The following is a 21452-nucleotide window of genomic DNA, read 5'->3' as shown; positions in this document are numbered from 1 at the left end:
GGACGATCAAGGAATTATAAACGACCCCCCCCCCCCCTTTCCTTCACGCATGATGAAGCATAATGTATACCGATCATATACATTTGAATTTTTTAATATAGCGTGTATAGGAAAGAAACGCCAATCGATAATCTATCATAGCTTCAGGTAGAGCCATATGAAATCCGCGATCACGGAATCGCGGAATTGAGCAATAAAAATGGAATCAACTGTGTAAAAAAAAAAAAAAAAAAAAAAAAAAACATTATTTTTTTTTTTTTAATGTTGTGGGACTTGTACAGCACTTTGTTCAACTTTGTCAGTGCTGTAAAGTTTAAACCTTTTTAAATCTTAGACAAACAAAACACTTTGCTTTCATGAAATATTGTAAGCCGTCATTTGAGGCTTTATAAAAGCAGCAAATGAACACAATTCTGTCAGTGCCGAGTCTGACCTCATCTTAAATAACAAACAGCATTGCTTGTTGTAATTAACAAAGAGAGGCAGAGTTGATTTTGCAAAAAAAAATATATATATCATTTATATTTTTATATTTTTTAATAATCAAATTTTATTTTCATATTCGAATCCCATGCCCATCGAACAAAGCTTCGAAGCTTCGAAGTATTTAAGACAGCCCTATTAAATGGACTGTTATATCTTATTAAATTGTGGACATTTATTCATTCCCACTTATTAGACACTATTTCTGATGGTAAAATGAGCGTACAAAGCAAAATACAGAATTCTGAAATATTAAAACGGAAAAAACGGAATTTGGAAAAAAATTTAATGGAATTTGGAAAAAAATAAAACGGATTTCATATGGCTCTAGCTTCAGGGCCTATAACTTGCCTTTTTGGAATTACAGCAGAAAACCTTAAAACATACTTATATTCTCGACGGTATTAACACAACAATGTATGAATGAAAAAATATAACATTCCCACATCCGGAACGATAGATACCCGATGTTGAATGGGCCATAGTAATGTCGATATAGCTATAATATTAAAAAAGTTATAGCCCTGCAAAGAAAGTATAATAATAATAATAACTTTATTTGTATAGCACTTTTCATACAGGGGTTGCAGTTCAAAGTGCTTCACAACAGTAAAAAATACAGGCATAAGCGAGCATAAAAAGATAGACAGGTAGCAAGGTATGGCAAATCAGTGTTTCACATTAGGATCTAGCATCCCAATAGGCTCTCCGCTTACAGTTTTCAGTAACACAAATAGTAAAAATAGTTTAAAATGATTCAGTTTAAAAATAGTCAAAAAATTATAAAATAGAACGGACATAAAAAATACAGACATGAGCGAGCATAGCAAGGTATGGCAAATCACAGTTTCACATTAGGATCTAGCATCCTAATAGGCTCTCTATTCAGTAATACAAATAATCACAGTGTTTCACATTTGGATCTAGCAAATAATAAAAATTGTTTAAAATGATTCAGTTTAAAAATAGTCATCAGTAAGAAGTAAAAAGTGCAATAACCGACACATGAATTTGATAGGCAGTGTACAAGAGTAGGCAGGGTAAGAATAGTGCAGGTAAATACAAGTTGTGTCAGGATATCCCTGATGTTTCCTCTTGCCACTAGGTGGTAGCAGATATCCATCAGTGAAATGCCCGAGCAAAGAGATAGGTTTTAAGCTGTCTTTTAAAGATGTCTAGCGAGTTGGCTTCCCTGATGTTTTGGGGTAGTTTGTTCCATAGTTTTGGGGCATAGTTGATAAAGGCTGCATTACCGATCCTCTTTTGACTGCTTCTGGGAGCCTCTAGTAGTCCAGCAGCTGATGATCGCAGTGTTCTTGCTGGTGTGTAATTTATTAGAGTGTTGGCGATGTAGCTAGGTCCCTGTCCATTTAGAGCTTTGTATGTAAGGAGAAGGACCTTAAAGTCAATTCTAAATGTTACAGGAAGCCAGTGTAAAGCAGCTAAGACTGGACTAATGTGCTCTCTCCTTTGGGTTCTAGTTAGCAGTCGGGCTGCAGAGTTTTGGATTAGCTGAAGTCTCTCTGTGGTTTTCTTAGGGAGACCTGTGAAAAGTGCATTACAGTAGTCTAACCGGCTAGATATGAATGCATGAATTAGCTTCTCAGCATCGCTGATTAATAAATGGTCGTACTTTTGCTATATTTCTGAGATGGAAGAACGATGTTTTCGTCACTTTGCTAATATGAGAATTGAAGTTCAGTTCTGAATCTATGATAACCCCAAGACTAGTGACCTCAGATTTGATCCAAGGGGTTAGTCCCCCCAGGTTCTTTATTAATGTTTCTTTTTTAGTTTTGGAGCCGATAATTAGAATTTCAGTTTTGTTCTCGTTTAGTTTCAGGAAGTTCTTACTCATCCATTTATTTATTGCCAGTAAGCAGTCTGTAATGGAGCTAATCGCTGTATCATTTGGTTCAGCAGATATGTACAGTTGTGTATCATCCGCATAGCTATGGAAATCTACATTATGTTCTCTGATGATATCACCCAGCGGTAACATGTAAAGGGAGAAGAGTAAAGGACCTAAGCAACTCCCTTGTGCAAATCCATAGTTGTTGTCGTATATATCAGACATGTGATCTCCTAGTTTAACATAGAATTTCCTCCCTCTGATGTATGTTTTAAACCAGCCCAGCACATGTTCTGAGAAACCGACATGGTTTTCAAGACGATCGATTAGAATATCGTGATCGATTGTATCAAATGCTGCACTGAGATCTAACAGGATAAGGATGGAGATCTTATTCTCGTCAGAGTTTAGTCTGAGGTCACTGATTATTTTGGTGAGGGCAGTTTCAGTGCTATGATATTTTCTGAATCCTGACTGAAATTCTTCTAAGATGTTGTTTTCTTCAAGAAAGGAATTTATTTGAACTGAAACTATCTTTTCAAGTACTTTACTAATGAATGGTAGGTTGGATATTGGACGATAATTTGCCATTTCATTACTATCCAAGTTAGGTTTTTTTTAGTAATGGCTTTACAACTGCTGTTTTAAAGGCATCTGGGAAAATACCAGTCCTAAGGGAAGTGTTTATGATATCTAGCACAGGGCTTGAAACACTATTAAATACCCGTTTGAAGAAAGCTGTAGGTATAGGGTCAATGTCTGAGGTGGAGGAGTTACATTCTGAAACAGTTTTGCAGAGTACATCTAATGTGATGCATGTGAAACTTCTCATGGTTACATTGCGCGGTTTGCCGCTATCAGCTTTATTTCCATCATGAGTAATGCTGGCCCTGATCAAGGTTATTTTGTTGTTAAAGAATAGTGCAAGTTCTTCACACTTAACCGTTGATGACTGAGGAGGTGTAGGGGCAGTGTTGAGTAGTACATTAATAGTGGAAAAAAGGATTCTGGAGTAAACATTTCCATAGGCTTACAGCGGTGGCAGACTGGACCCAATGATGGGTGCAATGCACGGCGCCCAATGTGTTACAGGGCTCTACGCTAACCTTTTTGCTCCTAAATGAAAAAATTTAGGAGCACATAAAGAAATTTAGGAGCACACAAAAATATTTAGGAGCACAGTGAAAATATTTCAAATAACGGAGTTAAAAAAAAATGTATACATGTATATTTGTACTGTGCGTGCATGTGCAAACGGGAACGGGACACACATCTGTGCAATAGCACATACCACCACCAAAGTCACTGGCCCACTGTGTGTGTGTGTGTGTGTATCTGCACGTGCAAACGGGAATGGGACACAGACATTTGAACTATTAAGTGATTAATGCCTACTGTGGCAAAGTTGTAGCCAACAACTAGGCCTAGGCCTAAAAAGAATTATGGTTTGTTTCCGGTTGCCGACCGACCCTGCCGATTTAGGTGCGACCCAGTCTTAGCGTTTTTATCAAACATTTTGTCGACCCAACCACAACCACCACGCACATGGATATTTTAATCCATGGTTCATAACGTGCGTGTGTCATCTTAATGATGACGTCACACCAGGTACAGGGCAGCAGGGGGTGCTGAGAATCACACGCAGGTAGTGGCAGGAAGCAAAGAGCCTTGCTACTACTAGCCGAGGATCTAGTATCTGTTTCACCTAACACTACTGCTCCGTGATCATAGCTGTAACTGAGGGGTACAATTCCCTGACTGTATTACTAGATATGATACTTACTACCACTACCTTTGTACTTAATATTCGGCCACCCAGTACACGGCATAAATATATTATCATGAACACTCTCACGTAGATGAAACGGATCCAACACAAATGTACGAATTAGAAGCAGGTCTTTATTTCCTACACAGCGATGGTGTGTAGGATAAGCACTTAATCACTTAATTACATTTATGAATTGAAATAGTATGCACTTTTATGGCAAGGAGTATTCGTCGGTATATCAATAGATAATGTCCAATCTCTGAAGGCGCAGGTGGTAAATATACGACCTGGAATAGTTAAGGAATAACAGCAATGATACTTTAATGATTATAGGCTGGATACACTAGAGGGGGTTAATCCGGTCGCTTGTAAGCCGACAGGAGTAGGAGGGGGGGGGGGGGGGGTAGAATCCAGCTGCCTCGTCCGGCCAAGGGTATCCCAGGTGAACCCACTGTAGTGCCGTTCAATGCGCCGGCGATCCTTGGACCACAGATGAAAGCAGGTGGACTCTTTGTGGGCCGGCTCTCTCCGGTCCACGGGGGAGAGATGTGGAGAGACCTCGTCTTGCAGAGCGTCTCCTCACCTTGCGTCCTCTCCAGGGGGGGGGGGGTTCCAACACACGGTAGTGTCGGGGGTCTTTATCCATAGAATAATCAAAGTATCCAAAGCATAATCCGTGCCTGGGAAGGCGGGCTGTCGTCGGTAGAATAATCCGGTATACAGGTCCACTCGCTCGTCGGCTCTGGGGCTCCTCGGGTGCAGCTTCACATAGGGTCAACTACCCTGGGTAAGCAGCCAGTTCTCTGCCCGAAACGATGGGGTACTGACTACGGTAGTATTCTCACCGCACGAAGCACTATATATTAACAGACTATTATTAGCTTAATAGACTACGTCCAACTCGACGATATAGTGCCAAATATGACTATTCAAATATTAATATACACGATGTCTCAATACCGATGGTAGGCCGAACTTGGCCTTACTCCCACACGTGGCATCGCGGGGAGGCTTTACGTCTGTGACTCTATTGGAGGGTAAGAAACTGGACTGAAAAGAAGTCCTACTTTAATAGCGCAGTATATATACGCACTATGAACAAATAGTCCCATTAGTGGTGCGGTAGCCAAATTCCTACGCGGAACTAGGACTTGTTCGTACATGTCGAGCGGTACGTTTGAACTGGGTCTGAGGGGTATGGCAGCCTGGCACCAAGGTCTCGACCAATAGTAGAATGGAGACTATTATGGGATGTTCAGTAGGCTAGAATGGATATTCAATGCATATTGTACAAGGAATATACAAGGGATATCAGGGAATATTAGAGAATATACAAATACAATTAAATATATATATATAAATAAATATATATATTCGGTTTAATCTGGCCCTTCACAACAATAGCCATTTATCTCTAAAGCTAACCACTATTTGTAAAAGCCACAACCACGTTACCATATTTGTAATAATGTAAATCATTGTGTCGTTGTACATATTGTGTATATAACGTTAGCTATAGTTAGCTAGCTTGGTAGCCAGCATTCTCGAAACTCCTAACATGCCCCGATTTAAAATGGTTCTCTCCTCGTTGTATACCTTTGTCCTCACAAACAAAGTATTCTGCCAGGGAACTTATGGACACGACAATAGTAGTAGTTATAAGGTGTTTGAGCTTGTAACGTTAACGTTAGTTAGCTAATAGCTATCATGGTAGCCCGTTTCGTGACTGTGATGCACCGAGTGCTATCCGAGGGGCTGCTATCGTATCAACATGCCGTGACGTGTACCTTGCTAGCCGGCATGATGCGTGTGCAGTGCTTTGCCCCACAGGTCTGAGAAGAGGACCTGCACATTTTACTCGTTCCCAAAACTCTTTTACATGCCCCGATTTAAAATGGTTCACGACAGTAGACATAATGCTAATGTTAGCAGGGTAACGTTAGCCAGAGCCATATAGCCAGCGTGGTACTATGACCCGGATGGCCATAAGGCATAAGTTACCGGCAGTGACGTCACGGCTTTGATAGCGTCTGATAAGCTTTTTGATTTGCTCCATACAAGTTATTCATGCATGGACCTTTTTAACCCTTTGAGTGGAATTTCCGGCGTCAAATGGAAAAAAATAAATAATGAAAATAGATACCAATGATGTCAACTACCCATAATTGAAGAGTAGGGTTTAACCTGCAAGTTGGCTTTTAACACGTGCTGTCCCTATCAAATAAACTATCAAATCAAACTACTGCTACAAAAGTAACAGTCACTTAACTTTAGCTTTTGTCCCTTGTATGCATACAATGCCTATGTTTTGGCTATTGTTGCTCTTCTAGAAAAATTATCCTTTCAGAGTTTGCGTGTCAGGTAGACCATTGATTGACAGTCGATTCTGCCAATTACGTCACACCGCTTTCACCCACCTCTGCTGTTGATAACGCTAGCCAAGTTAGCATACACATACACACACGCACAGTGGGCCAGTGACTATGGTGTAAGGGTGTAACAATGCATCGATCCTAAGGGGAAAATTCAACTGCATCAATTTGAAAATGTTAGAATCGATTATCACAATTTTAATGTGTATAGTGTTATGTTATTCTCGTGTCCGTTACAGCCAACACAACGACATACGCTACTGCATCAACGTTATGATTAACAAAGCAAGGCATTCGTTTTGTTGCATTAACGTTATATTACTATTGCTATCGATAGATCTAGGTGTTCTAAAAATCTATTGCTATTGGTAAGACTAGAATAAATTACTGTCTCGGAAAACTCTCGCATATCGCAATGGCGGACTTTCAGGAAGTAAAAAGGCAAATGAGAGCTTCCGATTGGTAATTTCCTTTTCCCCCCTTGAAACCAGTCACGTCACTCTACTGTGATTGGACCGTTGGCTTGAGTGCAATGTGGGACTTGTCGTTTTTGAACGATTATCAGCGGAGAGAAAAAAGCACGACTGAGGCTGTAATCTTCACTCGCACACACCATGCGAGTAATAGATTTTTCCTATTCGCACACACATATTTCTAGGGGCAAATGCGAGCAATATGGTCGCACTGTAGAGCCCTGTGTTAACACATTAATTGCCAATAACGAGTATACTCGTTATTGGCCGCCATGCGTTGAGTGCCAACAACGAGTAAACTCGTTTTTATGATCATTATTTCTTTTATTCGCTATTGGCATTCATAATTCATCCAGGAAGCCTCCAGGAGCCAGCTGGACCCTGTCTGATATTGCAAGTTGCAACGCCTCAATACCGCCGCCTGGTGGATTTCGGGCGAGTTACACTCCACTCTAAACCGGAAGTGGCGCTCGGTGCATCGGGGAAAAAGCTCCGCCAGAGATATCTTGTAACGTGGATCAATATACACACCTCGAGTGCATTGGATCGCTTTCGAGACACAAGAATCAATATGCTTTCGGCGTTTATTGCGTCATACAAACGGAAAATGGATCTAGCAGATCGACGTCAAATAATTGGACATTTCTTTCTCCAGACACACAGAGGTAAGAGGAATCTAACGTTATTTCCAGCTCGATTGTCCATTTATTTCATTGCAATCTGTCCGATCAACGTATGGTGTCTTACTAAAGAAAGCCGTTAGTGACAATCAAGGAATCATAAACGCCCCCCCCCCCCCCCCCCTTTCATTCACGCATGAATCCATGATGGAGCATAATGTATAGCGATCGTATGCATTTGAACATTTTTATATAGCGTGTATAGGGACGAAACGCCAATCGATAATGTATAATACGCATCGGGGCCTATAGCGCGCGTTCTAGGAATTACTGCTATACAGTCTAAGAGCCTGCGCAACTGTTGTTTTGCAACTTAGACGGTAGAGCGCTCGGGCCGATATCAGGCTTTTTGAGATAACCTGCATCGGACAGTGACTGCGCTAAGGCTGTCCCCAAAGCCTGTTTTTGGGATTCGAACTTCGTCCGGGTTTTTCGAACAAACCTTCGTTTTTAATACAAATAATAATTTTAAAAAAAATCACATTTGTTTTTTTAATAATTTTTTTATATACCGGTATATATTTTTTATAAATATCCTCAAACTAAATCCTCAATTTGAATAAAGTGATTAATCTGATTAAATTAGTATTTTCTTTCAACTTTCCAGCCCGAGCCCAGGGAAAAGCCCCAGCCAACTAAATTAACTTTCTTTAATGAATATAACTCAGTTTCTTTTAATACTATAATATTAGTGTAGCCTAATCTTTATCTGCAACTGTGAAGAAAAAACAGAATATATTTTTTTATTTTTTATTAAAAATTCGAATGTTGATTTAGAATTCGAATGCCAACGTAAAGAACGAAGGTTCGGACGTTTGGGCTCAGCCCTAGACTGCGCCCACTAGGCTTGCCGTGGCAGTCGGTGATACCGGTGTTATGTTCAGGCATCCACCGGTGTATGCTTTTTTTTATAAACAAATTAAAACCATTTAGTTAATTTTCGCATATCAGTGCCCACATTCAAATAAAAAACGCTAAGTTATAATAATGTGACAGAGCGGCTCAGACACTGAGTGCAGAATGGCGGCACGGTGGTGTAGTGGTTAACACTGTCGCCTCACAGCTAGAAGGACCAGGGTTCGATTCCCGCTTGGGGACCAGGTTGCCGCGTTGCCAGGCAGGTACCCAGGTGGGATATCTCCTGGGCCTTTGTGAGTTTGCATGTTCTCCCTGTGCTCGCAAGGGTTTCCCCTCCAGAATATAAAAAAAACAATGGAAAAACATGCAGAACAGATAGTTAACGCTGTTGCGTCCCTGACGAAGACGGACAAGAGCACTTGGATTGGTCCCCGGGTGCTGCCCCATGCCGCAGCCCATGTCTGCTCCCGGCTGCCCTTGGGGGGTAGGACAACGGCCGACGGGATGGGTCGAGGCGAAATGTTATCCGCGACCCAAAAATTGCATGTGTGTGTTCCTGTGTGTGCCGCCCATCGCATGCGTGTGTCGCTGTATGATGACATTGTCAATGTGTGCATGAGTAAAGACTTCTTCAAAATCCAGTTTAATCTTAACGCACACACTGACATACACGTTCTTCGTAGTGGCTCCGACACCGAGTGCGGGTAGCACACACACACACACACATTCCCCACTCCCTTCTCTTCTTTCAGTAGCGCAACCAAGGGTGTGAAACACGTTATCAAGCATGTAAATCAGACAACATCACGGACAGCAGCTATTTTTATGTTTGACTTTGTTTTAACTTCACGTGAAGGAGAGAAAGAAGGATCTAGAGACAAGGTGTTACACAACGATAGCGGAGGATTCGGAAATATTTCGGATTAAAACGAGTGAAAGCTCAACAGGAGAGGAGCTCAGAGGACCAGACCAGCAAGTTCAGCAACAATATTTTTGTGCGATGCACTAAATAAGGCTGTAGCTACAATAATGGTCTGTCCGTCAATGAACCGATAGAAAAGAGATGGAAGGTATTACTGTCCTTTGGTTTATTTTTCAATTAGAACCTAACGTCAACTCTGTCTGTCCAACAAATGGAAACTAATCATTAAAAAAATTAAATAATAAAAAAAAAACAGATGTAGACGGACAGACACAGTGGATCAAAGTAGCCACGTAACGTTAAATATCAAAGTAGGCGCTCTACATATATTGAGTGTCATTTTGTAAAATGTCCAGTGTCACCGGTAAATACCGGTGTTGTCACAAGTTTATTAGTCATGGGAAATTCCACATCACCGTGGCAACCCTAGCGCCCACGTAACCGATGAACAGAAAAATGTCAGCGCTCTCTAGGGATGGGTACCGTTCACATTTGAACCGATACGGTACCGGTACCTGTGAATCGATACTGGTACCCAACAGTACCTTTTTTCAGTACTTTAGTCTCTAAAAATGTAATCTACCTACCTCAGTTGTGAAAAAAAAATCCAACCTTCAAATAACCACACTTTCGACGTTTTCGGCTTACCATTGACTGCTTTGTTGTTGAATCAAGTCAAATCCTAGGTAAGCGTATATTGTGCGTGTGAACGTTGACATGAAAAGAAATTATATATTTTTTTACAGTACCGACAACGGTATCTCACGTGAATCGATACTCAGTAGTACCGACGACGTGTTTCGGTAAGTACCTTTAAAAGTACCGAATTCGGTACCCATCCCTAGCGCTCTCCATCGTGTCAATTTTTCCGCCATTTGCAGTGGCTGCTGTAGAACAGTAGGAAAGGATTCTGCAAATGCTGGATGTGGCTCCTGCCTTTCAGAGCCCAGTGTATTTGATTGGCCACCCTTGATACCATAATACAATGTTTACTGTATGAATGTATAATTCAATTGATTCTAGTCTTTTAGTTGAGATAACGCAATTCCTAGTTGGCAACTGTGCAAATCTCCTGTACTATATGGCCAGTCCCTGATCATATACAAACCTAGCCAGTAGACCCTCCTGTATATGTCTAGTTCCTGATCATATACAAAGCTAGCCAGTAGACCCTCCTGTATATGTCTAGTTCCTGATCATATACAAACCTAGCCAGTAGACCCTCCTGTATATGACTAGTCCCTGATCATATTTAAAGCTAGCCAGTAGACACTCCATTATATGGCCAGTCCCTGATCATATACAAACCTAGCGAGTAGACCCTGGCCTGCTGTATAAAGGCGCTCCCATAGTCCAGCAGACTGTACACAGAGCAGACTCCGCGGAGGTCCGCACGGACTCTTTGAGCCTTCATAGTCGAGCGGACCTCCGTGGACCAATTTCCTAGATGTCACGCGCCAGTTTACACAATTGTCCCCACGCTGTTCAACTTCTGTCATGTCGTCGTCATCCGATGTCAAAATAAAGAGTATGTTATCTCCGTTTCCAATATTTCGATAATAAAACGGGCAGTTTTACGCACTTGAATAACAGGTATATAGGCAGCGAGATGCAATGTACCGTATAGGCTTGAGGTGGACAGCGAGTGGTGCTGAAAAGACACATTGCATGAAATAAAAGCACCAGTTTTATTTCAAAATATTGGAAACGGAGATAACATTCTATGTTATCTCCGTTTCCAATATTTCGAAATAAAACTGGCAATTTTACACACTTCATTTAGAAAAGCCATTCAAACATCTCTCTTGGCACGGAGCGAGTGTTCAGAGTAAAATGCAGATCGCCGTCACATTAAATGCAGTTCGATGTCAACCAAAATGCTGAGCAGCGTTTTGTGTGACACCAAGTCAGCGGCGCGGATGTCCGCGCGTCAGAAAATTGGAGCTTCGCACCTGTGGGTCTGCTGTCCGCTGAGATCAAAGCTCAAGAGTCCGGGCGGACCTCCGCGGAGTCTGCTCTGTGTACAGTCTGCTGGACTATGGGAGCGCCTTAAGGCCCTGATCATATCCCTCTCAACGTAGATGCAATCTGTTTAGGTCTCTAAATGTGTGAGGTCATGAATTGACCCGTGCAGATGGCGTGGATTCTTGATAATCGATTTGATCATATTTATTCACTTTCATTCTCGTCGCCTCGTCGTAAGGCTGTACTAGATAGCGCTACCTGTCAACGCGACACAGGTGCCTCGATTATTTCTGGCACGTGATGCACCGATTAGAAAACCAAGTTGATACTAGATACAAGTGCCTGGGACTTCTATTTTGAAGAGCAGGACCACTATGACGTGCCATAAATAATCAATGCGCCTGTGTCGTATAGAGAATGAGCTGTAGTCTATAGCCTTACTTAACACATTGAGTGCCACGGGCGCGTTTTGTCGTTAGTTCATGCCAGACATTCATAGCGTTTGTTTCTGTTTTTTTTTTTATTGGTGATTTGAATTCATATTTCATCAATCGAGCCTCAGGTTAGTGCTGCAGAGTCTCTGAGCTCAACTGGGAAGATACCGCCCCCTATCGTCTCTCCCTGTGTAACTGCACCCCATTACTTTACACTGCTGAAGGGGGGGTGGCCAGTTTGCTCATTTTACTTTTCCCTCAAGCCAACTGAAGGATCGATTGTGCTCGCCGGCCCGGAAAACTTGTGGATTATGTATTTACAGGACCCAACACTGTAATCAATAAGTGTGATCGATATTTGGAATGGCGATCAGGAATTGGAATAATCTTTTTGGATAACATCTGATCTCAGGTAAGGAATTTATTTTACCAGTCTTAGGATAATCAGAGCCGTTTTCACACAGATATAAGCGTTTGCCCTATGCGCGTGTGTGGCTGTGATCGCTGATGAGGAAATGAGAGAATCGATTTTTCAGCCCGCCTCTATAGCGTGCATAAGTACACATATACTATCGATAATCTAGCGTTTATTTGGAAACGATTCATAAATAGGCCAAAAAATTACAACGTTTTTGTGTATGCTAGAATATACCAGTAAATGCCTTTTATCACGGAATCTATATATTTTCCAGAAAAACGAGGGCTTTTCAAAATGCTATAAAACGAAAATGAACTGATAAAAAAACAATCCGTTTCGACAATGTTGACTGCAAACAAGTCATTGATAAGCGACGGGCAGATTAGACACATAGCCATAATTTAAAACATAGATTAGGCGTTTTAACGCTATCATTGAAGTGGGTGGTGGCACTCAAGCACTAAATCGTGCGCCCCCTGCTGGCACTTAAAGTGTTAATAGGTGGAGCAGCTCAAATGGTAAACATTTACTTTACTCACCTGTGACTTGTAATTGGGCCTTCATGGTAAAGCCATAACACTGCAGGCCAATTTGACTACACTGAAAGGACCTGCAACAACCAGAAACAAAAGAGACAATGACATCACATGTGAACACAGGGACACTCTATACAGGTAACCTACTTAAACAGGGATTAGCCTACCATTGCCACAGTCAATGGAACATCTAGCTTTAAATAGAGGTGAATACACATAGCCTAGCGTTTAAAGCGCTGCCGATTTATTTTACAGCGTGAGAAAAGTACCCTTAAATCTGATATATTGAAAGTGGTTATTAAAAACAGGGAAGGCTATACAGGCCTAGACATAGGCCCATTTGTGTTGCGCTGCTCAAATATCCTATGCTGTGTTTATTTAGCCTCTCTCTCTCACAAACACAAAAATCACAAGTGACATAATTCACCACCATTACAAACTACACTGATGCCTTTAGACAACAGAGCTCAAAGCATAGGCCTACATGATAACAATCTTACCACCAGCCATTCTCCATAGCAATGGAGGAAGCGTAGGCCTAACTTTATGAGCATGTTACATTTGTGAACCCCATCCACCAAAGGAAATTATGTTTGTTTTGTTTTCAAGTTATCTTACTTCATTGCTGAAGCCAGCAGTCTAGGTTAATAAATATACAAATGAAAACCCAGGGATATACACATGCAGGCCCTTTACTCTACATTATTGTACCTTGTTGTATTGTAATTATAATAACCAGGTTGAGCCATTATGTCTGAGTCATACATAGTGAGAATAATCTTCCATTGGGATACGCAGATCTCAACCTCTACAAACTAACGCACACACACACACTATTGATTGATTGATTGAAAACTTTATTAACAGATTGCAGAATGGGTACAATACAGTACAGCTCAATACACACAATTGTTAAGGGGATGCAGACAAGAGAAAGACTTTAGTCTTGTTTACATCAGGGTCCCCCATTTTCAATTCATTATGACATATGATATATGACATACAGATAGACAGTACTGCTACATCTATACAGTACTGCTACATCTATACATTTATGACATACCAGATTTGCAAATACAGTACTGTTTGTGAAACAAGAATAGTCTAGAACATCACTCCACTGACTTGACCTGACACTAACTATTTCAGGCAACCATCACGCACCTTCCATAATAGCCTCGGTGCTTCCATAATTGAAAATCCCAGCCTTAGTTACATAAACCCTGGCCTGCCTTTCTAATCTATCTCACAAACATGTTTGTGAAAAGAGAGACAGACGGACGTGTAGAACATTGGAATGAAACCTGTTCGCTCTAGCTAGGTAACAAAATGCAGTCTGTGTTGTTGGCAGTAGCCAGTATTATTATTATGAAGAAGGTTGTAATGTGTGAATATCACATTAAAACCCTTCCCTTTCATCAAGGCCAAGTCACTAACGTTCAGTTGTTTGTGGTTCGCTGCTAAGCGCTGTTGCCAAGCGAAACACAACGCTTCAGTATCAACTCTCATCTGTAAACATGTCATCTATCGTTAAGTTACAGCTATAGCTAGGATTATGATGATTGATCGTTTTGTTTTCTATTACTATGCGATAGGAAAAAGTTGACGTGTTCTAGCTGCTCAGCTAAGCTAGTTCCAGTATGAATGATCGGCTAACGTTAGCTGCTAGGCTAATCATGCTACATGGCCCGGTTACTTTATCTTTGATCTTTCGCTCGTTAACATCTCATACTCCTTACTTCAATGGGGATTTATTAAATGATCTTACCCGTGTTTAGGGGACGTAGATGGTTATATCAGGCCCACCTCTCTCTCCCACAGAGGCCTTTATTAGAGCTATGCCCAGATTGTTGACAGGTTGCTGGCTGCTAGTAGCAGCGTGAACCTAGCCACTCCAGAACGGAACGGAGCGCTACTTCCGGTCAAATGCTGCTCCTGGACTTCAGAGTTAAGGCTGATTGTCATACAAAAACTAAAAGAAAATAAACAAAAAAAGCGGAGCACAACTCAAATTAAGAATTCCAATCATGTCTAATATGCCTATTAGAATCAATATTTATGAACATGAGCTACTCTCATCCAAAATGTCCCAAATTCCAATGGTAACATATCACAGAACATGAATCCATCCATTCAAGTTATGTGGCAAATATGTAGACATCACATTTGCATACAAATAAAATAGCATTACAATAAACATTTAAAAAGTATTATTAAAACCAATAACCAGGTCATAATAACGTAGCGGTACATATATATTTTAATATATTAATTTATTGATTAATCTATTACATATATCAATGTATTATTATTATTATTATTAACCCATTCTTCGCCAGGCATTGTACCCTTCTTATACCATCCTCTGCCAGCTCTATTTGTCTATGGAGATGTTCACCTACTTTGCAGGGCTATAACTTTTTTAATTGTATTGCTAAATTGACATTACTATGACCCATTCAACATCAATTATCTATCGTTCAGTATGTGGGAACGTTATACTTTTTCATTCACACATTCATACAAAAATACGGTCTAGAGTATGAATATGTTTTTATCGTTTTCTGCAGTATTTCATAGAACGTGAGTTATAGCCATTTATGCATATATTAGAGATCATCAAATGCAGTTTGATAGCGATTGACGTCAGATTAAAAATTTCAATTGTACAAGGTCCTAAACGTCATGACTCATCATCTGCTGGTGACCGGAGGGGGGGGGGGGGGGGGGGGTCATTTATATTGCAATGACCGATGTTAAATGATTCATGTCGTATGGGTGATATATAGATCATAGCAGTTTGTATGGATAATAATAATCAAAAACGCTGAAACTCACCGCAGCTTCCTCGTAGCGATGGGGGATGATACTGGAGCAAAAAGATCGCTATTATGGGATGTTGATCTATGCGCTCCATTTCCAGGTTGTATAATACTATATACGTCCAAATAATGTTGTTTATCGAGTTATGGCAACGGATCGATTATCCAGTGTGTCCAGATGGAGTCCCGCGAACGATAGCGAGTGGCGGACGGAATAGGGGTGACACCAAGCACTTCCGGCCCCACTTCCGGTTTGGCAACTCGCCGATCGGCCACCAGGTGGCGGTATTGAAGCGCTGGAGAGTTGAGTGGAGATCTACAGCACCAGTCATGACTCCGTGGGTGAAATGTGAATACCATGACGAAAATTTGAAATATTGATCTCGATGACGACGTTATCCGTCATTGGCAGATTAAGCATGGCGAGGAATGACGTCTTAATCCGTCAATGGCGGAGAATGGGTTAATATTATTGTTGTTATTATTATTAGTAGTATTATTGTTGTTAGTGTTAGTGTTATTGTTGTTATTATTATTATTATTATTATTATTATTATTATTATTATTATTATTATTATTATTATTATTATTATTATTATTATTATTATTGTTATTATTGTTATTGTTATTATTTATGTTTTGTTTGTGCTGTTTGTGCTGTTATGCTGTTATTCATTAGAAATCTTTACAAAAAAGAGCTGTGTCAAGCTAGTGTAATTAAGCTTAAATAACTCCCTGTGGAGAAGTTTTGCCTTCAAAATAAAAGTGCTGAAATAAAGTGGATTAAAAACGTCTTTGTCATAATAATATATAATAAATTATAAAGGAATGTCTCTTTTTTCATTAGCAATGGAGGTTAAAGTCAAAGCAGTGACCCTCTATGAAAGCAGTGTCCAGTGACCATCTGGGACAGTATGAAAGCAGTGTCCAGTGACCCTCTGAGTCAATATGAAAGCAGTGTCCATCCAGTGACCCTCTGGAACAATATGAAAGCAGTGTCCAGTGACCCTCTGGGACAGTATATGAAAGCAGTGTCCAGTGACCCTCTGGAACAATATGAAAGCAGTGTCCAGTGACCCTCTGGCACAGTATATGAAAGCTATTTCTTCAAGAGGTGTTTCTCCCTCTACAGAGATACTTGAGTTACAGTATTTGCCTTGTGTAGACACCTGAATATTTTCAACAATAATTCAATGTGTCTAATCTAATTCCTTGTACTCTACTGTGTTCAGGATAACGTTGTGTAAACTCCCCTTTCTAACATTGACAGTTGATAGTGGAGCGTGCACTGGACTGCCGCCAGGGGGAACTGGTGTGACGTTGGGCAGGACAGATGACAGAGGAGGAAGAGGGGATGAAGGAAGAACCGAGACAGCGTAACACCCTCTTTGTCGTTTGGACACAGCGGAGAGCGGACGCGTAGAGCGGGGCTCTAGACCCTAAGGACACGCGAGATATGACCCCCGTCTAGGGGCGGGTTAGTAATGTCGTATGCGATAGCTTAGCTTCCAGTTATATGCCGTATTCGCTATCGCGTCCCGCTCTGAGCCTTATGAGATATACCTATCTCCTATGATACCTATTGTATCTCCCACGAACAAAAAACTACATGCACCCCACCTGTATGGGGCTCCGCCCCCATGGTGGCACCGCCCATATAGCAGTGACTCTGGTCACCACACATCCTTCCTCTATTTTCGTCCCAGCGTACTTGGATGCGTGCACCGTACGATAACTAGTAGGATGAAAAGATTAAAGAAGATTCGTAATGTTGAGGGCTTACCGGAGGATTGTGTTTCCCTGGATTCTCCGGAGCTTGTTTCGACGACGCAGACCTATGCTGGTGGTTCCTCGGCTGACGGCGACGGACCGAGGGGCAGCGTACAAGGTTTGGCTAACGGGTCGGCTTGTACAAAGGTGAGGTCTGTGTCAGTAGGCATCGATGTCGGTGTTGGTCGTGCTGTGGAGTATGTTTCAGCACCGGGGCCGGGGCGGCTTGGCGATCGTTCCACTGTCGTGGGCGATGTCTTGGCGATCCTGGAACATGCTGTTAACGCTAATGCTACTACTGTTTTTTCTGCTAACACTGATGTTGACGCTGGAATGTCTAGTAATCCCCGCCGCAGGTTTCCGCCTTTCCCTCCTCTTGCCAGCTTCATTGATGAAGGTCAGTCGGTGGTGGATGTGGGGGGGTTTGCTGAGCTTTATTTACCTTTTTTACGGGTGAAGGGGCTGACAACGGGGTGCAGGCCGGGGGTACCTTGGCTGAGCAGCCAGGTAGCTTTTTCCTGTGCCCAGGCGGGGATGAACGGCGTTCCGCCCGGCCGATGCTTGATAACATATCGGCTCGGAGGGTGGCAGTATGGACGAATGAGTGGTATACTGCTGCAGGATGGCATTTAGCGGCGGCCAGTGTTGTGGCTCAGCTGGCTACTTTCCTATCCAAGATGGCGTCGGGTTGTGGGTCTTTGGGTCAGACCGACATTGTAAACGTGATTCATGTTTGTGGTGTTATAGAGATCTTGACTCAGTCGCAAGCTATAACTGTGGGGAGGATTCGGATGCTATCAACTTTAGTTGTTAGGCATGCTTGGTTGGAGCAGTCTCCTCATGACTCCTTTTTCCACAGATAGTCTTTTTGGGCGTTCTGTGGAGGCGCAGGCGGTTATTGATCGGGGTCCTACACCGCCTCACGCTGTGCAGCCAGAGGTGGGAGCACGGTCTCGTCAACGACTGTGGCGAGATCCTCGACAGGCGGCCATGTTTCCCCCGCCAGTGGTGCCCTGGTTGGAGTGTCAACAGGGTATCGCGAGGCCGACAGCCTTGGCGGCCGAGGGATCGGCCATTTTGGGTGATTTCGGGTTTGGTATACCAACCCGTCGTCATTTTGCAGCGAGCAGCCCGCTCCCCGTTCGGTCCGCTTTCTGTTACCCTCAGAAGCGGGGCTCTGAGCGTTCTCCTTTGGCTGCGGGCCGCGAACCTTCTTTGAAGCGTATGCGGCCCCATTCTTCGCTTCTCATGGGGGCAGGGGCTGACACCCAGTTGATGGCTGAGCCTGGGTCTGTCCGTGAGAATGTTCCGTCGTCGCGTGGTTCCTACACCGCAGGTTGTGGGTGGGTGGAACCTGGTGTTACAGCTGCCACTAGCTCCAGTGGTCAGCAGGGGGATTCGGTGCCTCTTCTGTTGAATGCTCAGCAGGGGTTACCCCGGCTTCGCCCTCGCCAGGCGGGGTGTCGCGCTGTTGCCTCCCACTCCCGTCAAACCGGCAGTGGTCTGCAAAGAAGAGGCGAGCGTGATTTGAGTGGTAGCAATATCACTGCAGGGCTTCGGCGTGTAGGAGCCCATGGGGTCCGCATGCCTTGCGTGTCTAGCTGCGGAACGACTCCTCAGCCTACGCTGGTGGGGTGTTCAGGGGGCGAGTGTGTGTCCACAAGTTTGGTGACAGCTCCTCCCGTATCAAACCGGCCCTTTCTGTCTGGGTCCTCCCTTGGGTGTTTTGCACGACGGGGGGGACCGGGCCAACTATCTACTGTTCCTTGCGGCCCAGCGTCAGTTGGCGGCGGGGGCACTGTGGGATTATATTCACATATGGCGACGGGAATGCCTTTTGAATCGGTGGTTGCGGAGAACGTTAGAGGCGGGGCTGGTTTTGCAGTTCGCACAGCCCCATCCTCCGTTCTCAGGTTTGGTACCGACCCTATTGTCAGGGTCGGACGCGGTGACAGCCCTGGCCGACGAGATCCAATCTCTGTTGGCGAAGCAGGCCGTCGTTGTGGTCCCGAGCGAGGACGCAATGTCAGGCGTCTACTCCCGTTATTTTCTGGTGCCCAAGAAAACAGGGGGGGTCAGACCTATACTGGATCTGTCTGCGTTCAATCGGTTGATTGTAACGAGACCATTCAGGATGTTGACCGTCCAACTCCTTCTGCTTGCTGTCAGGAGGGGGGACTGGTTCACCTCCATAGACCTGAAGGATGCGTATTTTCACGTTCCTATTTTTCCTCCTCACAGGAGGTTCCTACGGTTCCTGTTTCAGGGCGTAGCGTACGAGTACCACAGAATGCCGTTCGGGTATTCTCTGGCTCCCCGCACATTCACCAAGTGCGTGGCGACTGCGCTGGAGCCTTTACGTCGTCGGGGGATACGAGTTCTATTCTATCTCGACGACATTCTACTCCTCAGTCGTTCGGAGGAGGTTGCCAGGTCTCATACCAGGCTGGTGGTGGAATTCCTCACCAGCCTGGGTTTTGCTGTGAATTGGAAGAAGAGTAGAGCTTGCGACCCTCTCGGAGCAGCGTCGGTGGGTTCTCCGTCACGCGCTCGGGGGTTTCCGTCTGGGAGGGACGGTTACGGCGCTGCAGGTGATGCATCTGCTGGGCCTTATGTCGGCTGCTCACGTGGTGGTTCCTCTTGGCCTCCTCTTTATGATCACGGTCTTCACCGGCGCCTCTCTCACGGGTTGGGGAGGGGTGCTTCGGTCTCATGCAGTGGGGGGCAGATGGACAGGTCATGCTGGCCAGGTTACCCTGCATATCAATGTGTTGGAGTTGAAGGCGGTTCTTCTGGTCGTTCAACGGCTCCACCACCTTGTGGTGGGCAGGCACGTTTTGATCAGGACGGACAATGTGACGGCGGCTGTGTATATCAACAGGCAGGGTGGGACTCGTTCCGCCCGCCTGCTCCGGGCGGCGCGCGAACTGCTGCTATGGGCATCCCGCAGGCTGCGCAGTCTGAGGGCGCTCCACGTTCCTGGTACGGAGAATGTGGGGGCGGATGTAATGTATCGGGGCGGTCTTCGTCACGACGAGTGGGAACTCCGCTCCGACATAGTCAGGCAGATTTGGGATCGGTTCGGGGAGGCCTCGGTAGATCTGTTTGCGTGCCGACATTCTCACAAGTGCCCCTTGTGGTTCTCGCTCAGTCGAGCAGATCATCCCCCCTTGGGGGTGGATGCCTTCTCGACGTTTCCGTGGCCGCCCGGTCTTCTGTACGCCTTCCCTCCTGTACAGCTGTTGAGTCAGCTGTTGGAGCGGATACGGAGGGAGCGCAGGACGGTGATCCTGGTCGCGCCGGACCGGGGCACGTCGGTGTGGTTCCCGGTCTTAATCCAGCTTCTGATCGCTCCCCCTTGGGTCATTCCGTGGTCTGAGACGGCCCTCTCTCAGCACAACAGGGTGTTTGTCCAACCTCCGGTGTTGGGTCAACCCCTGGTGGTGTGGCTGGTGGGGGGGTGAGTCTGGAGGGGATGGAGTCCTCTGTGGTTGATACCATCCGGTGTGCGTATGCTCCCTCCACTGTCGCGGTTTACGCAGGCAGGTGGCGTGCGTTCAAAGAGTGGTGTAAGGGGGGGGGGGTGGGACCCAGTCTCCTGTCCCCTGGATGCTGTTCTGAGTTATCTCCAGTCTCTATTCCTTATGGGCTGTCGGCTTCGACAGTGAGGGTATATGCGGCAGCTATATCCTCCTATCATGAGGGTTTTGAGGGGGATGTTTTGTTCAGCCACCCTCTTGTGAAGCGTTTCCTGCTTGGCGCTCGACGCGTTAAGCCGGTGCAACGCTCCTTGGCTCCGACTTGGGATCTTCAGTTGGTCCTCGGTCGGTTGTCCTTGGCTCCGTTTGAGCCGCTCGAGCAGGCGCCTTTGGGCCGGCTGTCCTTCAAGACCGCGTTCCTACTGGCTGTCACTTCCGCTAAACGCGTAGGTGAGCTCTGTGCTCTCTCGGTACGTCCAGAGTGCCTGTCTTTTCGGACCGATTGCGGTGCCACTCTGCGACCTAATCCTGCTTTCGTGCCTAAGAATATCCGGAGTTCCTTCCGCTCCCGGGATATTGTGGTTCAGGCTTTTCGTCCTCCTCCTCACGCTAGTGAG

The 21452-nt window shown here is 44.3% G+C and overlaps 1 protein-coding gene across 1 annotated transcript in view; it reads right to left on the bottom strand.

Annotated features, from left to right (window-relative positions):
• The window catches only part of itcha (itchy E3 ubiquitin protein ligase a), an 86648-nt gene extending 71985 nt beyond the window's left edge, over positions 1-14663 (bottom strand). The window contains exons 1-2 of the mRNA XM_084316252.1: positions 14533-14663; positions 12768-12838 (exon numbers count right to left, since the gene is read on the bottom strand). Coding sequence (XP_084172378.1) covers positions 12768-12792 — 25 coding nt within the window. The 5' untranslated portion in view covers positions 12793-12838; positions 14533-14663. The remainder of the gene's footprint in view (positions 1-12767; positions 12839-14532) is intronic.
• Positions 14664-21452: the final 6789 nt, after the last annotated feature.

The sequence above is a fragment of the Notolepis coatsorum genome, assembly GCF_963971535.1.
Source record: "Notolepis coatsorum genome assembly, chromosome: 6".
In the NCBI taxonomy this organism is placed as follows: Eukaryota; Metazoa; Chordata; class Actinopteri; order Aulopiformes; family Paralepididae; genus Notolepis; species Notolepis coatsorum.
Note: the sequence above shows the minus strand (reverse complement) of the source record. Positions and strands in the feature narration are given on the sequence as shown.